General features: G+C 41.2%; 1 protein-coding gene across 1 annotated transcript in view; it reads right to left on the reverse strand.

The window, feature by feature from the left end:
* The window catches only part of WDFY2 (WD repeat and FYVE domain containing 2), a 171,840-nt gene that overhangs the window by 66,287 nt on the left and 82,350 nt on the right, over positions 1–23,203 (reverse strand). The window contains exon 3 of the mRNA XM_065896046.1: positions 16,804–16,877. Within this exon, the coding sequence (XP_065752118.1) occupies positions 16,804–16,877 (74 nt within the window). The remainder of the gene's footprint in view (positions 1–16,803; positions 16,878–23,203) is intronic.

A 23,203-nucleotide genomic window follows, 5' to 3' on the forward strand; every position in this document is an offset into this window, starting at 1 on the left:
TCAAGGTCACAGGTGTACTTGATTGCACAACCCAGGTTTGAAACTTGGGTCTATCTCTTGAATTTTTTATCTACTGATCTTTTAACTCACACAAACCTCAAAGAGGCTCTTCAAAAGGGGACTGAAACCAGGTGAATGTCTCACTGAATTTCTATGAGCAAAGGAAAATATTACAGGGCAAATTCTGAAATCACTCTACTCTTCAGAGAATCTGGATGACAATACAATATACAGCAGACATGAAAGAAAGATAAGCACCAAGTACCACTAATACCTCCTTCATCATCCCTGTTTCCCAAGTCTGACACCTTGAAGCAGGACCAAGCAGTATGTCATGGGCACTGACCAGTCAGGACCCAGGCTGGCTGTAGACAGGAGCAATGATGTAAACTGGACCAAAACGAGTTTGGCCTGGGAGTAATCCTCACCAATTAGCCTCTCTCTCCACTCAATTTCTCCTACACATTTAGTCATCAGATTCTTACCATCCTTCTTGAACCCATGCCCCTGCCAGTGTATTTCCAACTAAATGACATTTGTCCTTGACAGTGGACTAAACATCTCTTACTACCTAGCCTCTGCTGGAGTCTCTCCTTTCCCAAGAAACTGTTCCCTTTCCCCAATCTCCAACACTTTTCAAACCTAACTTTCTGGGCAAGGTTGAATAGTCTGCATTTGTACGATCACCCAGGCAGAATATATCTTTCCTTTGCTGAAGTTCAAGAGACACTATAAACTCTTTTATGATATTGATCAGAATCTGCATTAAATTAGAGCTATCGCTGATCAGATTATTTTATCCTTCCCTATAGATTTTAAGTTGAAAGTAATGGAATTTTTGTTGTCTTAAAAAAGTATCTCCCACAGGTCCAACATTTTCCCCATTATACCACGTATGAAAGTTAATAAGTATTTTAAAATAAAGGAATAATCACTTCTTGTTTTTATAAAAGAGAAATATGTCGAGATTTTAATTGTACTAATATTATAAACACTCCTGCCTCAGGTTCTTTGCACTGGCTGTGCCTCTCTTTTAACACTGCTTTCCCAGGGACCTCCCTGGTGGTCCAGTGGTTAAGAATCCATCTTGCAAATGCAGGGGACGCTGGTTTAATCCCTGGTAGGGGAACTAAGATCCCACATGCCACAGGGCAACTAAGTCTGCGCGCCGCAACTACTGAGCCCGAGCGCCACAACTAGAGAGCCCGCATGCCACAACTACAGAGGCCACGTGTTCTGGAGCCCACGCACCACAACTAGAGAGAAGCCCGTGCACTGCAATGAAGAGTCCACGCCACAACAAAAGATCTTGCATGCCACAACTAAGACCCGATGCAGCCAAAAATAAATAAATAAAAATTTTAAAAAGTATACAGAAGACAGGGGCTTCCCTGGTGGCACAATGGTTGAGAGTCCGCTTGCCGATGCAGGGCACACAGGTTCGTGCCCCGGTCCAGGAAGATCCCACATGCCGCAGAGCGGCTGGGCCCGTGAGCCATGGCTGCTGAGCCTGCACGTCTGGAGCCTGTGCTCCGCAACAGGAGAGGCCACAACAGTGAGAGGCCCGCGTACCGCAAAAAAAAAAAAAAAAAAAAAAAAAAAAGAAAGTATACAGAAGGCAAAAAAGCATATAAAAAAATAAAATAAACACTGTTTTCCCAGATATCAGTGTGATTCGTTACCCCAAGCTTCAAGTCCTCTGTCCAAAAGATACCTTCTCAATGAGGCCTAATGTGTCCACCTTTAAAAAAAAATCACAATCCATCTCCCTGCCCCACCCTCATATTCCAATCCCATTCACTCTTCTCTGTTTTCCCCATAGCATCTATTACTTTCTAACATACATGAATTATCGTATTTCATGTTTACTAAATGCAACATACACAAAGAGAGGGATTTTTTTGAGGGGAGAGGGGAGAGTTCATTGATGTGTATCTCAAGCACCTAGAAAACTCCCTGGCACATAGTACCTGCTCAAAATACATGTGTTAAAGGAATTGAATGAAAGCATTAAAATCTCATTTTGGGACTTCCCTGATGGCACAGTAACTGGGAATCCGCCTGCCAGTGCAGGAGACATGGGTTCAAGCCCTGGTCCGGGAAGATTCCACATGCCGTGGAGCTACTGAGCCCATGTGCCACAGCTGCTGAGCCTGTGCTCTAGAGCCCACGAGCCACAACTGCTGAGCCTATGTGTCACAACTACAGAAGCCTGTGCGCCTAGAGCCTGTGCTCTGCAAAGAGCAGCCACTGCTACGAGAAGCCTGTGCACTACAACCAAGAGTAGCCCCCACTCACCGCAACTAGAGAAAAGCCTGTGCGCAACAACAAAGACCCAATGCAGCCAAAAATAAATAAATAAATTTATTTATTTTTTAAAAAATCTCATTTTAAGTAATATATTAATTTATATAGTAGCTCTCTATTAATATACTTTTGAAATATGTGAAAATAATACTACATTATAAGGCTATACAAACATATTATGCAGTGTAACCTTTCAAATAATACTATATTAAAATGCTATACAAACATATTATACGGTATAACATTTCAGTGATGGCTACAGTATATAAGTATGACATACAGTTTATGTTTTCATTTAGAGAAAACACCAGAAAAGGATTAAACGATTTGCTCATCAATAGTAGATGTGGAAGTAGGAACTAGATTTCTCTATTTAGGGTTCAATGCTAGGGTAGGTTTGAATCAAAGTATGTACAATTACCAGGGGGTCAAATTATAAAAGAAAAAAGGAAGAGAGCCTAATTGCTAAGCTATTACTTTTTGTAATCAATGCCCAAAAATGGACAGTATACTCTTTTAACTCACATCTTAGGACTAATCAATGTTTTACTTCCTAAGTCAATAGGAAAACAGAGTGATGTGTTGCTTTTTAATGTTAAGAGTCTCTAACCATGGTCTCTGTACTAAAATGTTAAAGTACCTTTTTCTGGATTGAAATTCACAAATTTTCGGCCCTGAACATTATTCAAACCAATAAATATGCAGATAGCAAGTAGTGAGCAAAAGTAGAAAGCAAACATTACATATAGTTAACAGTGCTGTACAATATATAGGAGAGTCAAGAGAGCTGAGTTTCATTACCAAGGAGAAAACAAATATTTTCTTTTTTCTTTTCTTCTTTCTTTTCTTTCTGTCATATCTATATGAGATGATGGAGGTTAGCTGAACCTATTGCGGTAACTGTTTCACAGTATATGTAAATCAAACCATCACGTTGTATGCCTTAAACTTACGGAGTGACGTATGTCAATTATTTCTCAATAAGACTGGAAAAAATTACATATAAAATCAGTTTTACTAGCCCAAAATGGTGCTCACAAGAAACAAACTGGCTTAAAAATTATGAGTTTTTAAATATTATCTTTAAACTGAGGTGGCAAATAATTGCATGAAAAATAATACTCTTTAATTTCAGATATAATTATTAACCTTACCAAGAAGTAAATTCAAGTTCATCTTTTCTTGAAATGAACAGAATTTCTGTTATAAAAATAATGATTACCAGTTTTTGAGGACTTTATATAAATTACCTCATGTAATCCTCACAACGACCCCACGAGGAACGTATTATTATGCCCAATCTACAGTGCATAAATTGAGGTTTCTGTGAAGTTAACCAACTCATCCATCATTATTCAGCTAAAAGATGGTAGGGCTGGAATTCAGATGCAGTTCTCTCTGGGAGCCAAGTTCATGCCTCAGCCACCAGGAGGGTCTACCCCTGCTCTATGAAGGCAGTGTGTTAACAATGATTTTTCCCACCAGCTCTGAGTAAGCTCTACCTGATTAAGGGAGGGAAAAGAATTAAAACACTGGCTTCCTCCATATCAGAGAGCTGGTGGGAAACGAGGGCTTCTGTAAGGATGACTAGAAAACAAGAATGCAAGTGAAAGGAGAAAGAGCTTCTGGATGAAAACACGCAGGAAACCGGTCTGGTTTTTATTCACCTGGAAACTACTGCTGAGCTTCCAATTCATGCAAGCTCTGGACTGGGTACTGGAAACGGCCACGCACAGAACGTGGCTCCTGCCTTCAAGCTGCTTGGGCTAACAGAGGTCAAGAAAACAAGGGTATCAGCACTAAATCTGTCCTATATACCGGGTACTTTTAGGAACTATATATGTGTTATTTAATACACAATCATATAGATGAAACCTACATGTGAACTAATAATCATCACGTAAATTCTGAAGTAGACATTTGAACTAAATGATAGAGAACTCTTAAGAAGAGCCTTTGGCGCAGTGGTTAAGAATCCGCCTGCCAATGCAGGGGACACCGGTTTGAGCCCTGGTCCGGGAAGATCCCACATGCCGCGGAGCAACTAAGCCCGTGCGCCATAACTACTGAGCCTGCGCTCTAGAGCCCACGAACCACAACTACTGAGCCCACGTGCTACAACTACTGAAGCCCGGGTGCCTAGAGCCCGTAATGAGAAGGGCGTGCATCACAACGAAGAGTAGCCGCCGCTCGCCGCAACTAGAGAAAGCCCACACACGGCAATGAAGACGCAACACCACCAAAAATAAATTAATTAATTTAAAAAAAAACTTCAAAAACAAAAAAAGAAGAAGAAGAGCCTTTGGCGACTTCCCTGACAGTCCAGTGGTAAGACTTCTGGCTTCCACTGCAGGGGCCGTGGGTTCGATCCCTGGTTGGGGAAATAAGATTCTGCATGCTGCACAGCGTGACCAAAACAAAATAAACAAAACCAAATTGAGGATGTGTACATGTGTGTTATAAGTTTAAAAAAAAAAGAAGAAGAAGAAGAGCCTTTGAACCCCATACCCTGGAGGTAGGGCGACCTTCTCAGAAGAATGTGTTTGGGGTTTTAGGCTAATTCTTAAAGGTGGGAGAGGAGTTTCTCAGGGCAGGAGGTCAGTAAGGGATAACACCTCTTTTTTAGCAAGGGGACCCCACGTACAAGGGCAAGCAATAAACCTGATATTTGGGTAGGAGAGTTGCGATATATAGGGCTGACAAAGTGGGCAGGAATCAAGGAATTTGGACTTTATCCTTCTGGAAGTTATGGAGAGTTTATACCCAGAGGAGTGGCCTAATTACACTAGAATTTTGGACATCTGATGGCAGAGTAGCCGGGGGCCGAGACAAGAGACAGGAGGACCAGTCTGGAGTTTATTGCAACAGTCCAAGCAAATGCTGCGGCAGACAGAAACCTGCAAAGTCCTCGTGAAAGGAGACAAAAGGGGAGAGTCCAGAAGCAGCTCTGAGATACTCAGGCCAGGGCAGTATTGCTGTGAGGTTTGGGGGAAAATTTGGATCTACTCTAACTCCTGTTTCTGGTTGGGTCTACTTGGTGATGCCATTTACTGAAGGAATAAGGAGAAAGAGCATATATTGGGGACAAGAGAATTATTTCTAGTTAGAATATGCTAAATCAGAGGTGTCCTGGAGACTCCCAGGTGGGAGGAATGCCAAGTAAGCAGCTGGAGTCTGAGTTCAGGCTCCGGAGGACAGAATGGGCCAGAGCCTTGAAAGCTGTCGGTGTAGGATAATTACAGGAGAAGATCACGAACAAAGAGTATACAGCACAAGGTAGAACCCTAGAGAGCACCAGGCATCTAAGGCTCTGCCAGAGAAGGAAGAGCCGGCGGGAAAGTCTGGAGAGAGCTCAGGGTTCACAGCACCCCACTAATTAACCAGCCACCACTCACCAAACAGCAGGCACCCTTCTAGGTCCTTTCTCTCCCATCCACGACAGATAAGCTTCAGGAGGAAAAACCTGCCCTATTGTTTTGACTGCTCTCCAACAGAGCAAACCAGTTGGCCCTGAGTGATTGCAGCCAATGGAAAAGCTGTGCTGTTTGTTCTATGTGGGAATACAGTTAGCAGTCTTTTTGCAACTGTGTAAATTGCTTCAGTGAGCTTATGGTCTAATACTGATGTTTTCTTCCTACACCAAATGAGTATTTATAAAAATGTAACATTTGCTGGTAACTGAGAGCAGAGTCATCCTCCCTCTCTAAGGAGGCGAAACTGGAGATGAGTTGATTGTGGCGCCTACTACATTCAAGATGTGGTGCTGGAGGAGCGGTAAATAAATGGGGAGGGGCATCCACTTTGGAAACAAAAACCCCTCTGGGTTACCACCGCCCTGAGTCAGCAGCATCCAACCACAGTGAAACTAAGAAACACAAGCTCAGCAGTGAACATCAGCACTGCACCCCAGGGACCAGGGCCTACCTAATGCTACTCGCCTCTCTGCTACCATAAGCTTCTAGCCGGCAAGGGGGTAGCCTGCTTCCAAGGCTCTCAGATTAAAGAGTAGGTGTAGTAACACCAGGTGGTGGCAATCCAGCAACCGTAGGGGCTATAAAAGAATAACTGCTTCCTTCACACATGTTGGCTCTAGTGAGTTCTCAAGCTTTATTGCAAAGGAATAAATGTCAGATGGTTCTTTTAATTTCTTAAAAAAATATATATTGTTTTAACATCTTTATTGGAGTATAACTGCTTTACAATGGTGTGTTAGTTTCTGCTGTATAACAAAGTGAATCAGCTATACGTATACATACATCCCCATATCTCCTCCCTCTTGCATCTCCCTCCCACACTCCCTATCCCACCCCTCTAGGTGGTCACAAAGTACCGAGTTGATCTCCCTGTGCTATGTGGCTGCTTCCCACTAGCTATCTATTTTACATTTGGTAGTGTATATATGTCCATGCCACTCTCTCACTTTGTCCCAGCTTACCCTTCCCCCTCCCTGTGTCCTCGAGTCCATTTTCTACATCTGCATCTTTATTCCTGTCCTGTCCCTAGGTCCTTCAGAACCATTTTTTTTTTTAGATTCCATACATATGGGTTAGCATACGGTATTTGTTTTTCTCTTTCTGACATCACTCTGTAGGACAGTCTCTAGGTCCATTCACCTCACTACAAATGCTGCCCTCAGGGTACTCTGGGAGGAATGCCTTAAAGGTAATTGACATGGAAATGCCACCTCAGCCCCTCTGGGCTCTGAACCATCTACACGACAGTGACATGAGAACCGTGGTCGGGCTCTATAGTCTGTATAAGAGATTAACTCAAAATAAAAACTAGCAAAATATGTGTGCACACAGAGAATATTATTCTCACACGTCTAGATGGAAATGGTTAATAGAAGATTTGTGATACAAGACCGATTCCTAGTGTTGAAAGAATACTTGCAGGACCATAGATAGCTCTCTGGACATTCTGGCCTATAAAACTCAGATTCCCAAATGAACAGAAAGTGGTAGAGCTCTCGATGGCTGGTAACCCACTGGGGTTAGTCAGTCCCCTGGAGGACTCCAGTCAGTCCACTGGAGGAAGGGTGACTCTTGTGATGAAAAATTTGCTACATCCTCTCCAATCTTTAGGGTCCTCTCAAAGCTCAACCTTTTCCTGAGGGTGATGAATGGTAATAACTTGGATAATAAACTTTTTTTGCAGAAAAAAATAGCATTTGATAGCCCGTGTTTTACAAATCAGTGGTGAATTACTGTAATGATGCAGCAAAGATGGAAGACGGAACCAGAAATAAGTTGAAGCATCCTAAGGAGTGTTCCATCACTAAGACATTTCCTCCCCTGGTAACTGGCCTGCGAAAGCCACGTGACAGAGATTTTAACCAAAGCTTCCTAGTTCCTGCCAACGGAAGATGCTGCTGTTCCTGGTGACAATAATGTTGATAAGAAGCTAATGTTGATGGGGCGCTTGACGCATACCGGCACTGTCCTAAGAGCTTTATGTGTACGTCATACAATCCTCATCACAACCCTGTAAAATGGATACAATTATTATCCCTATTTTACAGTAAGGAAACTGGGGCACTGAGAGTAAAGCAACTAGCCCAGGGTGACACAACTTGTGGGTACACAACTGCGATCTGACTTTAGCAGTCTGATTTCAGACTTAACCTCTTACATATTGTCTTGACCTCTATATATTGTCAACCTGATAGACGATATCTATTCATTCACTCACTCATTAATTCATTCTATAAATATATGCAGAGCACTTCTAATTCATGGGCACTGCACTGGATGCTAGGAATGTAAGAGAGTCAAGTGGACATAGCTGCCGCCTTGAAGAGCTTACGCTGGATACATGCAATAATCAAATAATCACAGGAAAGACATAAAATACAAACTATGACAACTGCTACAGAGGAGGGGCGCTCAATGCTATGAACACTTATAATCTGGGGACACGAACTGCCGGAAGATCAGGGAAGACGTCCCCAAGGAAAGGAAAAGTAAACTGAGATCTGGAGGATGAGAGTTAAGTAGGCGAAGAGAAAGGAAGCACACTCCAGGCAGAGGCCCTGGGAACGGAGGGAACAAGGTGGGCATAAGGAACTGAGAGTGGCAGCTAAGACTGGAACTCAGGGAGGAAGGGCACTGCGGAAAGCACGGCTGTGGAGGACAGGGCCAGACCCAGCAGGGTCACATAGGCCATGGGAAGAATTCTGGCCTGTGTGCTAAGAGCAAAGGGAAGCCTGAGAGAGGTCTGGCAGAGGATATGTCGAGATAAAATGTGTATTCTGAAAAGATCCTTCTATAGCTCCAATATGGAAAACAGAGTGGAAGAGGCAGCACAGATGTGGGATGACCAGTGAAGGGGGCGGGGTCCGAGGAGACGACGGAGCAGGATAATGACAATGGTGGTGGTGGTGATGGTGACGATGACGATGATGATGATGAAGAGAGAGGGGAGCTGAGAGGTATTTAGGGGGCAAAAATCCATAAATAATGGACTGGACAGAGTTGAGGGTAAAGGAGGAAAGTAACTCCAAAGAGCCCTGGCTCGTGCCACAGGATGGTCAGTGGTTATAGTCACGTCAACAGGGAACACTGAGAAAGACCAGGGGAGGAAAAGACCAGGGGAGGAAAAGGAGTCTGATTTTAGACCTGATGAATTTGAGGTTCTTCTGAGACATTCAACAGAAAATACTAAGAGGGAAGTTGGAATTTCAGAGAAAAGTTCTGGACAAAGCTTAAAAGTTGAGAGTTATGATCACATGGGCAGCAAATGCAGCCATGACACTGGCGAGGCTGCCCAAAGAGAGGAGAAGCGGGGGCCTAGGAGGGCAAATGTTGAGAAACTCCAACACTGAACCAAAGCTGGTCCGAGGACATCCTGTGATGGAAACAGAGACAAAACAGCCAGGGAACAGGAGGAAAGCCAGCGGAGTACTGTGTCGTGGATAGACATGAAGGGAGTATTTCAGGAGGAAACAGCAGAGCTGAGTGCTGCTGAGAGGTCAAACATGATGAGGACCTAAACATGTCAGTGGTACAGATGCATGTGGAGAGCTTTTATAATCACAGCCAGAGCTGTTTGGACAGATTGATGGGACTGGAGGCCAGATGGCAGTGGTTTCAGTAAAGAGGGGAAGGAGGAAATGTAGACAGCAACTACAAACAAGTCTTTGGAGGGCTTCCCTGGTGGCGCAGTGGTTGAGAGTCCGCCTGGCGATGCAGGAGACACGGGTTCGTGCCCTGGTCCAGGAAGATCCCACATGCCGCGGAGCGGCTGGGCCCGTGAGCCATGGCCGCTGAGCCTGCGCGTCCGGAGCCTGTGCTCCGCAACGGGAGAGGCCACGATAGCGAGAGGCCCGCGTACCACAAAAAAAAAAAAAAAGCCAATGGGAAGGATCCAGGGGGAGGGAGAGATTATTAAGGAATAAGACAAAGGGAAAGTAACTTGGAACATAATACGCTCATCAATTCCTAGCTATTGCCTTTCTGAACCATAGATACACTGCTTGATGTGGCCAAGATAAGAAGATGACCACCAGAAGAATCTAAAAAAGAAAAGAGTGGATATATGTATATGTATAACTGATTCACTTTGCTGTACACCTGAAACTAACACAACATTGTAAATCAACTATACTCCAATAAAAAGAGGATGACCACCTTCTAAAATAGTAATACAGGGAGTTCCCTGGTGGTCCAGTGATTTAGTGACTTAGAGCTTTCACTGCTGTGGTCCAGGTTCAATCCCTGGTCGGGGAACTAAGATCCTGCAAGCTGCATGGCATGGCTAAAAAAATTTTTTAAATAAATAAAATAGTAATACAATGACACTAATGAGGCCATCCTTTGTGGCAGATACCTCCTGTAGATATTGTATAAATGATTTCAATCTACCACACACTCTACAGGATCTCCTTAGCACCCAGTTTAAAATATAGGGCAATCTGGGTGTTCCTACCAGTATTCATGCTACAGAATCGGTCTAAAAGGGCGATCAAGAGGTTCTTCAAAAATTCATAATTGTAATGGAGGTGCCACAAAATAACTGGCAGCCAAAGAAAGCCCTTGGCATATGCATTCAGTACTACTTGACCAGGTTTTTAGATAACATTCAGGTACTGAACAAAAGACAACAGGGCTACCTATACAATGACACAATTGGAAGAGACAGGCTTGTCCTTGAGAGGTTCTGAGAAGGTTGGTGACCCACACAAATACTGAAGGGACAACAGCTCCCATGATCGCAGTAAGTGTTTTCTTTGACAAAACCACCTTCAATGAATTATACTGTATGAATAAACAGTAAGCAGCTGGCATGTCAGCGCTCAGGGATTCTTGTTCTGCTAAAAGCAGAAAAAAAGATATATCTCTATATATATGTAGATATTTAATATTGACATATAAATATTTATACATATTTAAGTTTACTATAACTTATTAGCACAAGCTCAGAAGAGAATGGCCACCTAACAGTCTATAAAAGGAACTCCCCACACTAGAAAGCCCAGGGCCATAGACTGATGAAATGACTCAGAAATGATGGTCTTTTGTGGTAGAAACCATGGGAGAATGAGACAATCATAAGCTAGTGTAAGTACTGAGATTATTTAAGAGTTTAAAAGGAAGCCCTACAGATTCCAGGTCCACATTTCTCTGAACACAGGGCCTCTTGAAACTGTCTTCAAATCCAGCCTCCGTTGACTTCATGGTTAGGCTACTTTTCACATATGGTACCACATTAGAAATCCTGGGAGGCAGGGAAATTCCAGAAGCAACATCAATTCTTCTCTAAGTACAAAACCTGAAATGTGCCATGATTGTTGACAAACAGGAGCCAGTCGGCTATAGCACTGTTGTCTCCGAGCCAATCAAGGTGAAGGTTTTAACAGGACTTTCCCTCCAGCAGGAGTGGTCCGACTGTACAGTCAGCTTGGGTACAGCTGAAGTGCTTTATTCATAAGTTACTTCTCTTCACTGCAGAACGTGACCTCACCATTTGGGTTCAGTCCCTGTAGGCTCATTATAACCCATAGCAATAAACAACTCATCCAAACCACCTTGTTACATTAAAGGCTCAAATTCTTTAAAAAATATTTTTTTTAGCAATGGCCAGATGCATGGAATAACACAAGCTTCCAATTCATTAGTGACCATCCTAGGGCAATTCCTTGCAACTCGGTTGTCCTAGTTGTGTGAAGAAATCAGCCTGGTGTGATAAGAAAATCTGTCCAGTGATCAAGGAAGTCCTAGTTCTGCCACCACTATCTTGACACGTGACCTACCTAATATATGTCACTTAATCTAGGGGAAGGTGGCATTAGATAGAAGAATTAAGGTCTCTCTTTCAATTTTAATCTTTTCCTATCTCCCCCTCTTTTAATAACTTTAGGTACCTCTTCCCAAAGGCATCATTTTACACATTCACAAAATGGTTTCCTAATCAATCGGTAGGACACTGTTAGGGAAATTCTGTAGATACAATATTATTACCAGTTGTACTGAGTTGAATAGTGTCCTCCCAAAATTCATGTCCACACGGAACCTCAGAATATGACTTTATTTGGAACTAAGGTCTCCGCAGATGTAATTAGTTAAAATGAGATCATACTGGATTAGGGTGAGTCCTTCATCCAGTGATTTATAAGAAGGCCATGTGAAGACAAAGAGACACAGAGAGGAAACCAATGTGAAGATGTAGGCGGGGACCAGAGTGACACATCTACAAGGAAAGGAACTCCAAGGATTTCCATCAGTCCCACAAACGTTCAGGAACACATAACGTTTCTACTTAGGTTTTTTAGTTGCTTTCTTCATGTATCTGTGTTATTAATTTCAGGAAGCAGCGTATGGACATCAAAATCTTCTACACGCCCAAACTGGTCATTTAAACACACGATGCACTCTGTAAATGCACACAATAACACTCAACTGTTGAGAGTAATTTTATCCTGCTGGTTAAGTGCCCAACTTTGGTTGTAGCATCTTGATGATGGGAGCTGAAATGCCTTCTCTCCTTCCTTTAATACAACTTTTACAAAACATCTATAGTGGTCCAGGACACAACACTGAAGCATACATGGTCTCTGCCTTCATGTAGTTGACAGTCTAGTGAAAGAGACAGACCCATAAACAAATGAGGCAACAGGAAGGATGGAAAGCCTTTAACAGAGGCAGGAGTGGCTCCTGGCCAGCAGCATGGGGTGAGAAGAAAGCCCAGGCTTCAAGACACACAGAGTCCCTAGCTTTGCTGAGAGCTGCTTCCTGGCTAAGTGAGCTGGAGAAGCTCGTGAACTCTCTAGGCCTTAGTCTCCTTATCCGAAAAATGTGAGTAATACCACCTACATCATAGAATTACTGTGAAGCTGGAATGAGGGATGTATGTAAAGCAGAGTGCCTGGTACATAGTAGATGCTCAATAAAGGTTTATTCTCTTTCCTCTTTCATTCCCTTGAATAAACTATATGAACTCTAAGAATATAATAACCACAAGAACTACCAAAACAGTAACAACAAAGCCATACATGGTCAATATCATTTATTTTTATACAATAACCTCTATCCTGAGTGCTAACCATTATACACAGCAATTGTTTCCTCTCATCCCAATCAAACTTCCCATAACACATGTATGAGAGTAATCTACAAAGAACAGAGATTTTTATCATTTGGGGCCTTGTTCGAAAAATCTTCAGTGACTATGCATTTATCTTAGCAAGATTTTAATAAAAATTTTGGCACCCTAAGAGTTGTGATGAAGAAGAAAAAATATATTTATAAAGATGAGTATCTTTTTTTTTTCCCCATGCCATTCATTTTGCCTGAAATACCTTTCCTTCCTATCTTTAGCTAATCAAATCCTAGCTCACATCCAGTCTCCATGGAGCTGCCCCAGACCATTCTCTCCTACTCTTATCTGACCTCATTGCCTTGCCAACATCACACTCACTGGGGTGCTGCTACTTTTGCTGTTATTTTTTTACTATGTGTTAGGTATTTCATAACTTCATTTTTCATTTTGCCCCAACTGAGTAAGTTCTCTGAGACTGGGAGCCACATGTTAGAATTGAGCATAATCTTCTTCACACAGTTGATATTTATATATTTGTTGGTTGGCTAGAATATATGAGTCATTATGACAGAAAAATCTAAAGTCCTGCTTCAGTATGAATAGCAGTTAGCACAATCTGACTTCCGTCAACATTGAAACAGAAGGCATTTCTGAAAACTCAAACTCAGGATGAATTAAATTATTGGCATACCTTCTTCCCCTATGGAAGCTAATTCCATTGTGAAAAACATTTTGAATAGCAAAAGAACTGTACCAATAAACTGTTTCAGAAGTTCAGCAGGTACTTATTACAAGCAGCTACATTAATAATAATGGTGTTTATACTTTAGTCAACAACTTATTCAACAAATTATTCACTGAGCCCCTAATATGTACAAGGTACCACACTTAAGATCCACTGAGAGAGGAGATGAATAAAAGACTGGCCAGTTCCTTAATACTCAACAATTTAATGGAGGAGACAGACTTGAAAACTTTTTACAAAACAGGTTAAATAAGCAATGTGATATAACTAACCTATTGAGTACTGTGTGTGATTAATTTTAATTTTACTTGGGAGGTCTCAGGACCCACCTGTCGAAAGGAAGGAAGGAAGGAAGGAAAAGAGAGAGAGAGAGAACGAAAAGATAACATGTGAACAAGACCTTGAGAGATAATCGGGACTGTAGACCAAGATGGCAGAAGTGGGTTCTGGGCTACATGATCAGAAAGAACAAAAGTTATAGACATGAAAATATACCACCTTCATTTTTGCTTCTCTCAGTAGGTGATCCAACTTGCTACTTCATGAGAAAAATAAAAGGTCATTCCTCCCTTACATCTCAATACTGTCTCTTTCTTTCCCTACCTTAAAAATTGAAAGTCTCCCCATTCTTTCCCAAAGCTAAATTCTTGAAATCGTCCTGGACCCTGTTGCTGCTCATCTACTATCATATCTTGTTCTAGCACTCACCCTCTCTCTCCCCACTTCCTTCTGGGGCCAAACTTCTGAAAGAGTGGTCTGCATTTGTTACCTCTACTTCATCTTTAATACAGTACTCAGTGACACAAGGTTAACTGCCTCTTAAATCTCTTTTATTCAGTAAAATAAAGTGAAATAAGGATTTACTTTCCAATTTCCTCCTTTCTGTGTTTCAAAATAAGTTAACCAATAGTATTTCTTCCAAAATGTATTTGCTATATTCAAGGAACAGAAAACTTACAGTCTCTGGAAAGGATTTCTCACATCCAGAAAGTAAACTATTAAACAGCTGAGACTCTGTATAAGCATTTTCAGTAAAGAACCAGTTATTTTTGTAGTGATCAATGAGAATTCGGAACCTTAAACACACTGTTCTTTCACTGTATCGTTCCCTAACACAGAGCTCTTTACAATTCTTCAGATGAGAATAGGTAGGTTATACAACTCATCTTCTTCAGCAATGTAGACGAAATACTTCTAAGGAAATTATTTCATACAAGCCAGGTCCTTAATCTTTTTTAGAAGATCGGGTAACACCGAGCTGACACACCTGGAGAATCCGGTTCCTGATTTAAGTCCTGATTCTCTGGCACTTTCATTTACTAAAGGAATCATGGCTAAGATGCCCCTCTTCTTATTTACAATAAAAGCCAGAACTCTCCATAACTTACTTCACTCTCAACTTGCCTTCAAAGCCAAATGTATCGGTATCCACTAACCCCTCATACTGATTTCAAAAATACAGAGAATCACCTATATGCTATATACACATAAGGCTTTCTGCGGACAGTGAGTGTTACACATACTAGTGCACGAACTGCTGGGCAATAAATGGATCTCAGCTTATTTTTTCAGATTTTCCTTTGCGGTGAAACTTCAATTCATTGAACAATCCAGTTATCTCCCCTTATCTTTTAAAAACAAGTTTATCGTACGTACACCCCACTTATTAAAAATGGCTCTCCTTAAAGAAGACAAAGGTCTGTATCGTGATCTTCTCTTCCGTCCTCCTAAGGTGCAGGTTTTACAGATCTACAATGCATTAGATCTTATAGGACTTCCATAAATATTTGTCAATGGACTGATTTATATGTAACAATATTGTTAAAAAATTTCCATAAAGATCACCAAACAAGTGTTTTGACTAAAGATCAAATAGCAAATGTCAGGCCCACCTCTTCAGACCCCTCAGGGGGGTTGGGTAAAGACTAGAAATGGAGACCCACATTCCATGTGCCTAAATACGTAAAAGTTATAAATCAAGTTAAACTATTAAATACGGTCTCTTCCTCCAATCTTGACAAATATACCTTCAACCACCTGGAGGCACAGGTACAAAGTTAGAATTTTTAGACCTCTTGAAGTTCCACACCACAGTGTGGTGACACGGGAGGGCCAGCCCACACCCCCTTTCCCATTCCCAGCTCTATCGACAACTTGAGGGGCCTTGCCCACACGTGCGGACACCTACTCACCTCAAACCATTGCCCCTGGGGCACCCTTCAGGCTAAGGGTACATTTATTAGTTTTATCCTCCTCTGGATGGACCCAGGGAACAGGCCCATGCAGGCCCTAGAAGCAGGCCCTAAGCTGTCTGGGAGCAGAAAATTCCAGAGTCAGGTACCCAGAGCATGGAGGTAGGTAGAGTGAGGGCTTAGGCTGGGCACATGCCCCTGGCCCCTCAGATCCCTCATCCTGTGGGGAGGTGTGGCCAGAGGAGGGTCCTCTAATTCCTAGGTCCCAAAGCAGGGTCTCTAAAGGCAATACTGGACAATATACCAAAATGGAGAATTTACCAGATCAGCTGTCTTACTAGTTAATATACTAGTTTAAAATTAATATGCAAAAACATGATTAAGTAGTAAAACCTGAAATTCCAGTCTCTGATCACTTCAGTTCCTTCAAGATCTATAACCGAAGGGTCTACTATTTATCTGGATCTACCCGACAGACTAAATCTAGATTCTCTGCTTTCTTAACAAATTTGTACAAATTGACAGAATTCTATTCACCTACTAGAGGGCGTTAAGAAGACAGCAAAGAGCAGAACGAGGAAGGACGACAACGTCAAGTATCAAAGACGAGATCAGACACGCAGGTCCAAGAGAGCCATTTCCCTTGTGTTCTGTCACTTGCGTGGGGAATCGTGTGACACCGCGATTAACCATCTTATCAAAGTCACTAGCATCACAGCTTGCTCTCGCCAACCCGCAGATCATGTAGTTCACTCTGTGGCCTGGTAACGCCCCTACTATTCCAGCTGCTGTGAACGTGTAAGCCAAGCTGAATCTCGTCGGCATTTAAGCTGAGACTGATGATAGCTCTCCCTGCGCCTCACCAGAATTTGCTGCATTGCAATTTCCACTTGACTTAGCAAGAAAATTAATTTGTTAATTTGAAGAAAAAAACCTAATAAATAATTCTCATCACAATACACATATACATACTCCACAGGAAGGGAAGTATTTCAACTGAAAATCTTATTTATGTGTACTTACTGAGATTGTACCATTGTCTAGACCTATGGACAGTCTTCTTGTTTCCGGGTTAAAAGACATGCATGAACATGGAGCTGAAAGAAATGAACATGTTGATGAAATTAACAAAACGATGATTCTCACGGATTCAGGAGTGACTAGCTCAAAGTGTATGACTATTTTTTTCCCACAATTTCCTGACAAACAGTTCATTTAACTCCCACTCACCGAAAAATAAAAACAGTAATTTTACAACTAACCCCTAGTTTCTCAGTTATCCTTTTAATGAATATAACAAATAAGATATTCTCAAACTGGACAAGTTCCAAGGGGCATGGTCTCGGCTGTTCTGTATCAAGTCTAAATTTGCTTTGACTAGATTAACAATATTTTGTGCTGCATAGGCCTTCTGTCACCAATCTATCTCTTCCAAGCAAACCCTATCTTTAATGGAAATAACCGATTTTTTCTGAACTAAGGAAACGAAAGAAAGCTCTTATTACCCCCTCGCCCCCCACCCCACCAAGTACAGAAATCTATTTTTTAATTCAGAACTGCTTTGGGTCACGTGAACTAACAGAAGTCTTTTACTGTCAGTACTCAAGGCATATGCTGGAGGCTGCCAATTGGAAAAAGACGGAGGCTTTGCCTCAATCTAAAAGAGAACTAACTCGACACAGGGCCAGGCTCCAGAGGAAAGAAATCAGGTGAGTCAGTTCACCCAGTCCTGGACAGGGTCTCCCAGTTCTGCAGGACTGACTTCCTGAGTACCACCAAGCCTGAGTAAACGAAACGTGCTTGGAAGCCACGAGGGGCCAAGTCAGCTTCCGGTTACCAGCTTTCTCTGTCTATGCTTGTTCATCAGAATGGGGGCCTTTCGACAACTTATTCTATACTGAAATAGTGTTCTAAAGGCCTCAACATAACTTTTAAATTTCTCCCCGCGTCTTCACGGTAGCGCTGTAGGTCATGAACTACCCATCATCAAAATCATAATCGGCATCAAATGTTTTTATTCTCACTTTTCAGTTATGATTAGATGTCTTACCCAAGGTCACACAGGAAAAAAAAGCTGGAGGAGGTTCAAAGACATAATTCAAACACACAGTCCTATATTCAAATACCCAACTTAGGTTATCTTTATAAAAGAACTTCAAGTTCTGCTAACAGAGCCACTTGATAAACACATCACTTGGTAACATTTTTTTGATTCTCTATGAAAGGCCGCTGAACGACCACAACTACAAAATCTTCTAAAACTGCATAAGTACTTTTTTCTAATTTTCAAACACGATATATTTAGAAAATAGAAATACGTAAAAAATAAAAAGTACTTTTTTCTAATTTTCAAACACGATATATTTAGAAAAATAGAAATACATAAAAAATAATCGCCCCCCCCCCCCCCCACTGCAAACTTCCACCAGTACAGCAGAATATCTTCTTCTGGTTTAGCCACAAATTTAAACTAGATTCCCAAAAGAACACTGCTGGAAAAAAAGCAATCAAACGATATTTAACGCACTGCCCTAAGAAAGCAGTCTTACTTGCCTTTGCCTATAAACTATGTTGGCAAAATCTCTACACAGATGCTACGGCACCAGGTCTCGTAATCCCATAACATGTGTGCGGGATTAAAATTAAATCATTTCATGGAAAACTATCATGTTAGCAGAAAAAAGCAAAAGAAAAAAATACACTGATTATGGTACTACATAAAGTACATACACACATAAAAATATACCTGGAAAAACTAAACACAGTTCTTGTGTTTGAGATTATTCCTATAACATTGTCTTCACTTATTATTTTGCTACGCCTGTTAAAAATTTTAAATATCTAACAATTTATTAAGATATAAGCATGAGTGTATGAAAGCAAAACTTGACTGCAGCCCAAATGGCTACACATAGTCGAGAAAAATCTTATCACTTAGCTGCCTGCCTGGCCACATAAAAGTATTTGCTATATGATTTACTCCAAAGTTCCTATCTGGTTATATAATTAGAAAACCCACTGATCTTTGAATGTGATTTAAAAGACTTTTTTTACAATACTGCACAGGCTACCCTTAAATCATCATTGCTATTTCTTATTTCTTATTTTTCCCCCATTTACTAAATTTCTTGTTATTATTCAACGAAAATTTAGAATGCTTACTATGTTCAAGACATGTGATGCAATGATATATAAGGTACTATAGCTGTCATCAGGAATTTATAGATTGTGACACCAACTATATACAGGACCTATAATATAAAACTTGTCCCCAATGTCACCTCCTTAGTCCACATCACTTTATACTGATAGTAAGAAACGCCACCAGATTCAAAAGGAAAGACTTTTCCTATAAAGAACCATAAACAAAGAAGTTTTAACAGAAATTCTGTGGTTGCAGAACCCGTATGCTTGAACCCAGATGGTTATAGACAGGGGATTGCCAGAGACAGACAGCATTACCTCCCAGGTGCTCCCAAAGTACAAACATCCCTTCAAAGAGGCATTATGGTAAAACACCAAGCAACCCTGCGTGTGTGCGTGCGTGCGTGTGTGTGTAAAGACTTTTGGTAGGTGAGTCTTATGATGGTCCTCAAACCATTTCCAACTGTGACACTCCCATAGGAAGAGGCCTTGCATTGGTTACCCAAAGGCCCCGCAAGGCCAAGGAGGAAAGAAATGAATTGAAAGAAATACTAATGCCCACATTTGTTGTTATAGTAAATGTCTTTCCTTTGGGATGTTGGGGGAGTAGATAAATTGACACAGAGATCCTTCTAACTTCAACTCACCGGAAATTAATGAAAAAAGCAACCTCTGAAAGACCAGTGCTATGGCCCATACAAAATAAGCGCCTATCCATCCATGCAAGAAAGTATCAAAGGGCAAAACTGTCTGGCAAAGCATAATAAGACACAGTAAAGTAATGGTAATTATGACCAAATGGTAACGGGAATCCTTTGGAAGGAAGAATAAGGTAGGAAACAAACAAAATATGATTTAAACACAATATTTATAGCCAGGTTGCAAAGATGTGATGTTTCCCAAAGAAGAATTCAGCTTTAAATGCTATAACGCTAATTATTAGTTAGTCAAAGAAGAAATAATTGGGTGTCTCTGATGGCTAAAAGTTCAGGTCAGAGATGAACTTGGCTGAGAGGCTGTTCTATCCTTCCACCTTAAAACCGCATTCTCCACAAGCTGAGCACAGTGGCCAACCAGGACTACAAAATTACAATGCAGCTCCCCTCTACGGACTCCTCTATCAAAACTGCATCCCAAAACTCTAGATGAAATACATTTCATCTAGAAATGAGAGAAGAATTCTCATTTTCCAAGCTATCTGATCGAGATTTGCCATCTCTCTTCTGTCTCAGACTGATGACAATCAAAAGACGTGTACTTGGCAAAATTTTAGGAAGCAAGGTCATGAAAAGTACAAATACGATAGGAAAGAAATTTGTAGGGGTCTGTGGGTAATGGGAAGTAATATTCTCTTATACTAGTGTCAGGACTTTAGACCTTGATGGCCTGTCAAAATCTTATCTTTAAAATTAAACACGGGCTTCCCTGGTGGCGCAGTGGTTGAGAGTCCGCCTGCCGATGCAGGGGACACGGGTTCGCGCCCCGGTCCGGAAGATCCCACATGCCAAGCGGCTGGGCCCATGAGCCATGGCTGCTGAGCCTGTGTGTCCGGAGCCTGTGCTCCGCAACGGGAGAGGCCACAACAGTGAGAGGCCTGCATACCGCAAAAAATAAAAAAATAAATAAAATTAAACACTTTCATAATACTGAGTGTTTCTTAAAAATGAAATATTTCTAGTTTAAGGCAGGTTTTCAGCTTAAAATTTAGGGAGGGTGAAAATAAAGAGAAACTCAAGTCTGGATGATTATATTAATGACTATATAATTTGAAGGGAGAAAAGCTCAGGATATGAGCCGTAGGCAAAAATGAGCTCCTGAAACCAACATCAACTTCAACAGAGCAATAATTAAGTGGGTTAGAGAGAAACTGGCTAATTGTATTTCTAACACTTTTTTTTTTTGTGGTACGCGGGCCTCTCACTGTTGTGGCCTCTCCCGTTGCGGAGCACAGGCTCCAGACGTGCAGGCTCAGCGGCCATGGCTCACAGGCCCAGCCGCTCCGCGGCATGTGGGATCTTCCCGGACGGGGGCACGAACCTGTGTCCCCTGCATCGGCAGGCGGACTCTCAACCACTGCGCCACCAGGGAAGGCCATATTTCTAACACTTTTATCCCACGGGCAATCTAAGAAAAAATATTGCTCTTGCTTTCTTAAAAAATGTAAATTGAGAGAAGGCATTCTCAAAATACTTCTATTTGGGGGAAAGTTTCCCAATTTCTATTATTTATACCTATAATTCTTTCATTTTATGACTAATTTATTTCCTGTCCTTTGCTGATCGGTTGAACTTTACTCAAATAAACACATGTTCTGTTGAAGGTTGAACTGTGGATTTCAATCACTCTGACAGCTTTACAATGCCAAAGGCATTATTTGGCAGGAGACACTAATCTTCATGGGATGTGCTGGTGGGAACTTTAAATAAGCAACAGTACTTCTGTGAATAAAACTTCAGGTGTCAAAGGCATCCTGGTGGAGTTAAATGTCAGGATCCTATGATAAGAGGGCCTTGAATAGAGAGGCTTACAAAGATCAGCCCATCACCACAAAGCAAAGATTTAATTCACGGACACTATTCCATTCAACTGTGTGTCACAAGACAATATTTATTAGGTTTACAATATTCAGCCCATTTTTTACTTTATTAAGAACACTTATATTTAGGACTTCAACTGACTAGCATTAAAAAGGGTTTTTTGTTTAAATCGAGTATTTTATGCACTCAACTGAAATTAACCCTTTGTTTTCTTTTAATTTAGTCTAAGTAACAGCAAAATTACAGTGAATTGGCAGTGGTCCCTTTTTCTCCCAGAGAGGTTTTAAGTTACAGTAAAGTGATCTAACTACAGTAAGCTTTAAATTACTCTGTCAGATGAAAATCAAATAAGAGTATGCTAAATAAATGCTATAATTATTCAGATTAATTAATATCTGTTATCTTCAGTTTGGATAATTTATGTTTTCCTTCACTTTTGTTACATATCAAAGTTCCATGGGCACCTTTTCTTCTTGGTAAACAGAGAATTAAAAGACCAGATTATACTATTAATTTTGGAAATGTCAACAGTAAAAACAACAAGTTATTTTCTACACATGGTTCTATAATACAACCTATACCAGAAAGAAACCAACAAGGGAGCGGTATACTTCACAGCTGGGAACCAAGAAGTTATCTGAAATAAGATATAAATTAAACAACAGGATGAGCATTTCCCGATTATACACATAACCCCCACTGCCAAAAAACTCCCTCAACTGAGTTAAAGATACTGCCTAAAAGTCACCCAAACAATCGCTATCTTATAAAGACAGAAATACCAAATTCATTATTTTAAATACCTTTCAATCACTAATCTTCCCACATGAATTTCCCCCCAAACTCCAATAAACCCAGCAGAAGGGGTAGGACAGCACACTACAGCACACATTGTCCTAAATCCTTGGACCTCACCAATCGGAAAATTAACATTTGCGATTTACATACAAAATAACTCATTTCCATCCCAAACATATCAATATGAACATGTTAATCATTTAAATTTTCTAAATTCTCAATTTCAAGTTGCTCTAAGACTACAGTTCTAACAAATGGGAAAAGAAAACCAATCCAGCCACAACCTCACAAATTAACCAATCTTTCCTAATCCCTCTGGGTTAAGGTCAGCAATGATAGGGGAATTCCCTGGTGGTTCAGTGGTTAGGGCTCGTCACTTTCACTGCTGTGGCCCAGGTTCAATCCCTGGTCGGGGAACTAAGATCCCGCAGGCAGCACGGCGTGGCCAAAAAAAAAAAAGATCAGCAATGATAGTATACACTGCTTAACTGAAAGAACCTGAAAGTACTTTACAAATACTTATTTGACATATAACCAAAATCTGAGAACAAAGAAAATGGACAGTTTATCTGTTGGGTTCAGAGCAGAGAAAATGAAAGGACTTGCCCGAAGTGAGTCAGCAAATTGGCAGCAGAAATGAAAATCAAATTCCAGTTTCCCTTACAATGAGATATCATCTCACACCAGTCAGAATGGCCATCATCAAAAAATCTAGAAACAAATGTTGGAGAGGGTGTGGAGAAAAGGGAACACTCTTGCACTGCCGGTGGGAAAGTGAATTGGTACAGCCACTATGGAGAACTGTATGGAGGTTCCTTAAAAAACTACAAATAGAACTACCATATGACCCAGCAATCCCACCACTGGGCATATACCCTGAGAAAACCATAATTCAAAAAGAGTCATGTACCAAAATGTTCATTGCAGCTCTATTGACAATAGCC

Source organism: Phocoena phocoena, chromosome 18 (genome assembly GCF_963924675.1).
Source record: "Phocoena phocoena chromosome 18, mPhoPho1.1, whole genome shotgun sequence".
Classification (NCBI taxonomy): Eukaryota; Metazoa; Chordata; class Mammalia; order Artiodactyla; family Phocoenidae; genus Phocoena; species Phocoena phocoena.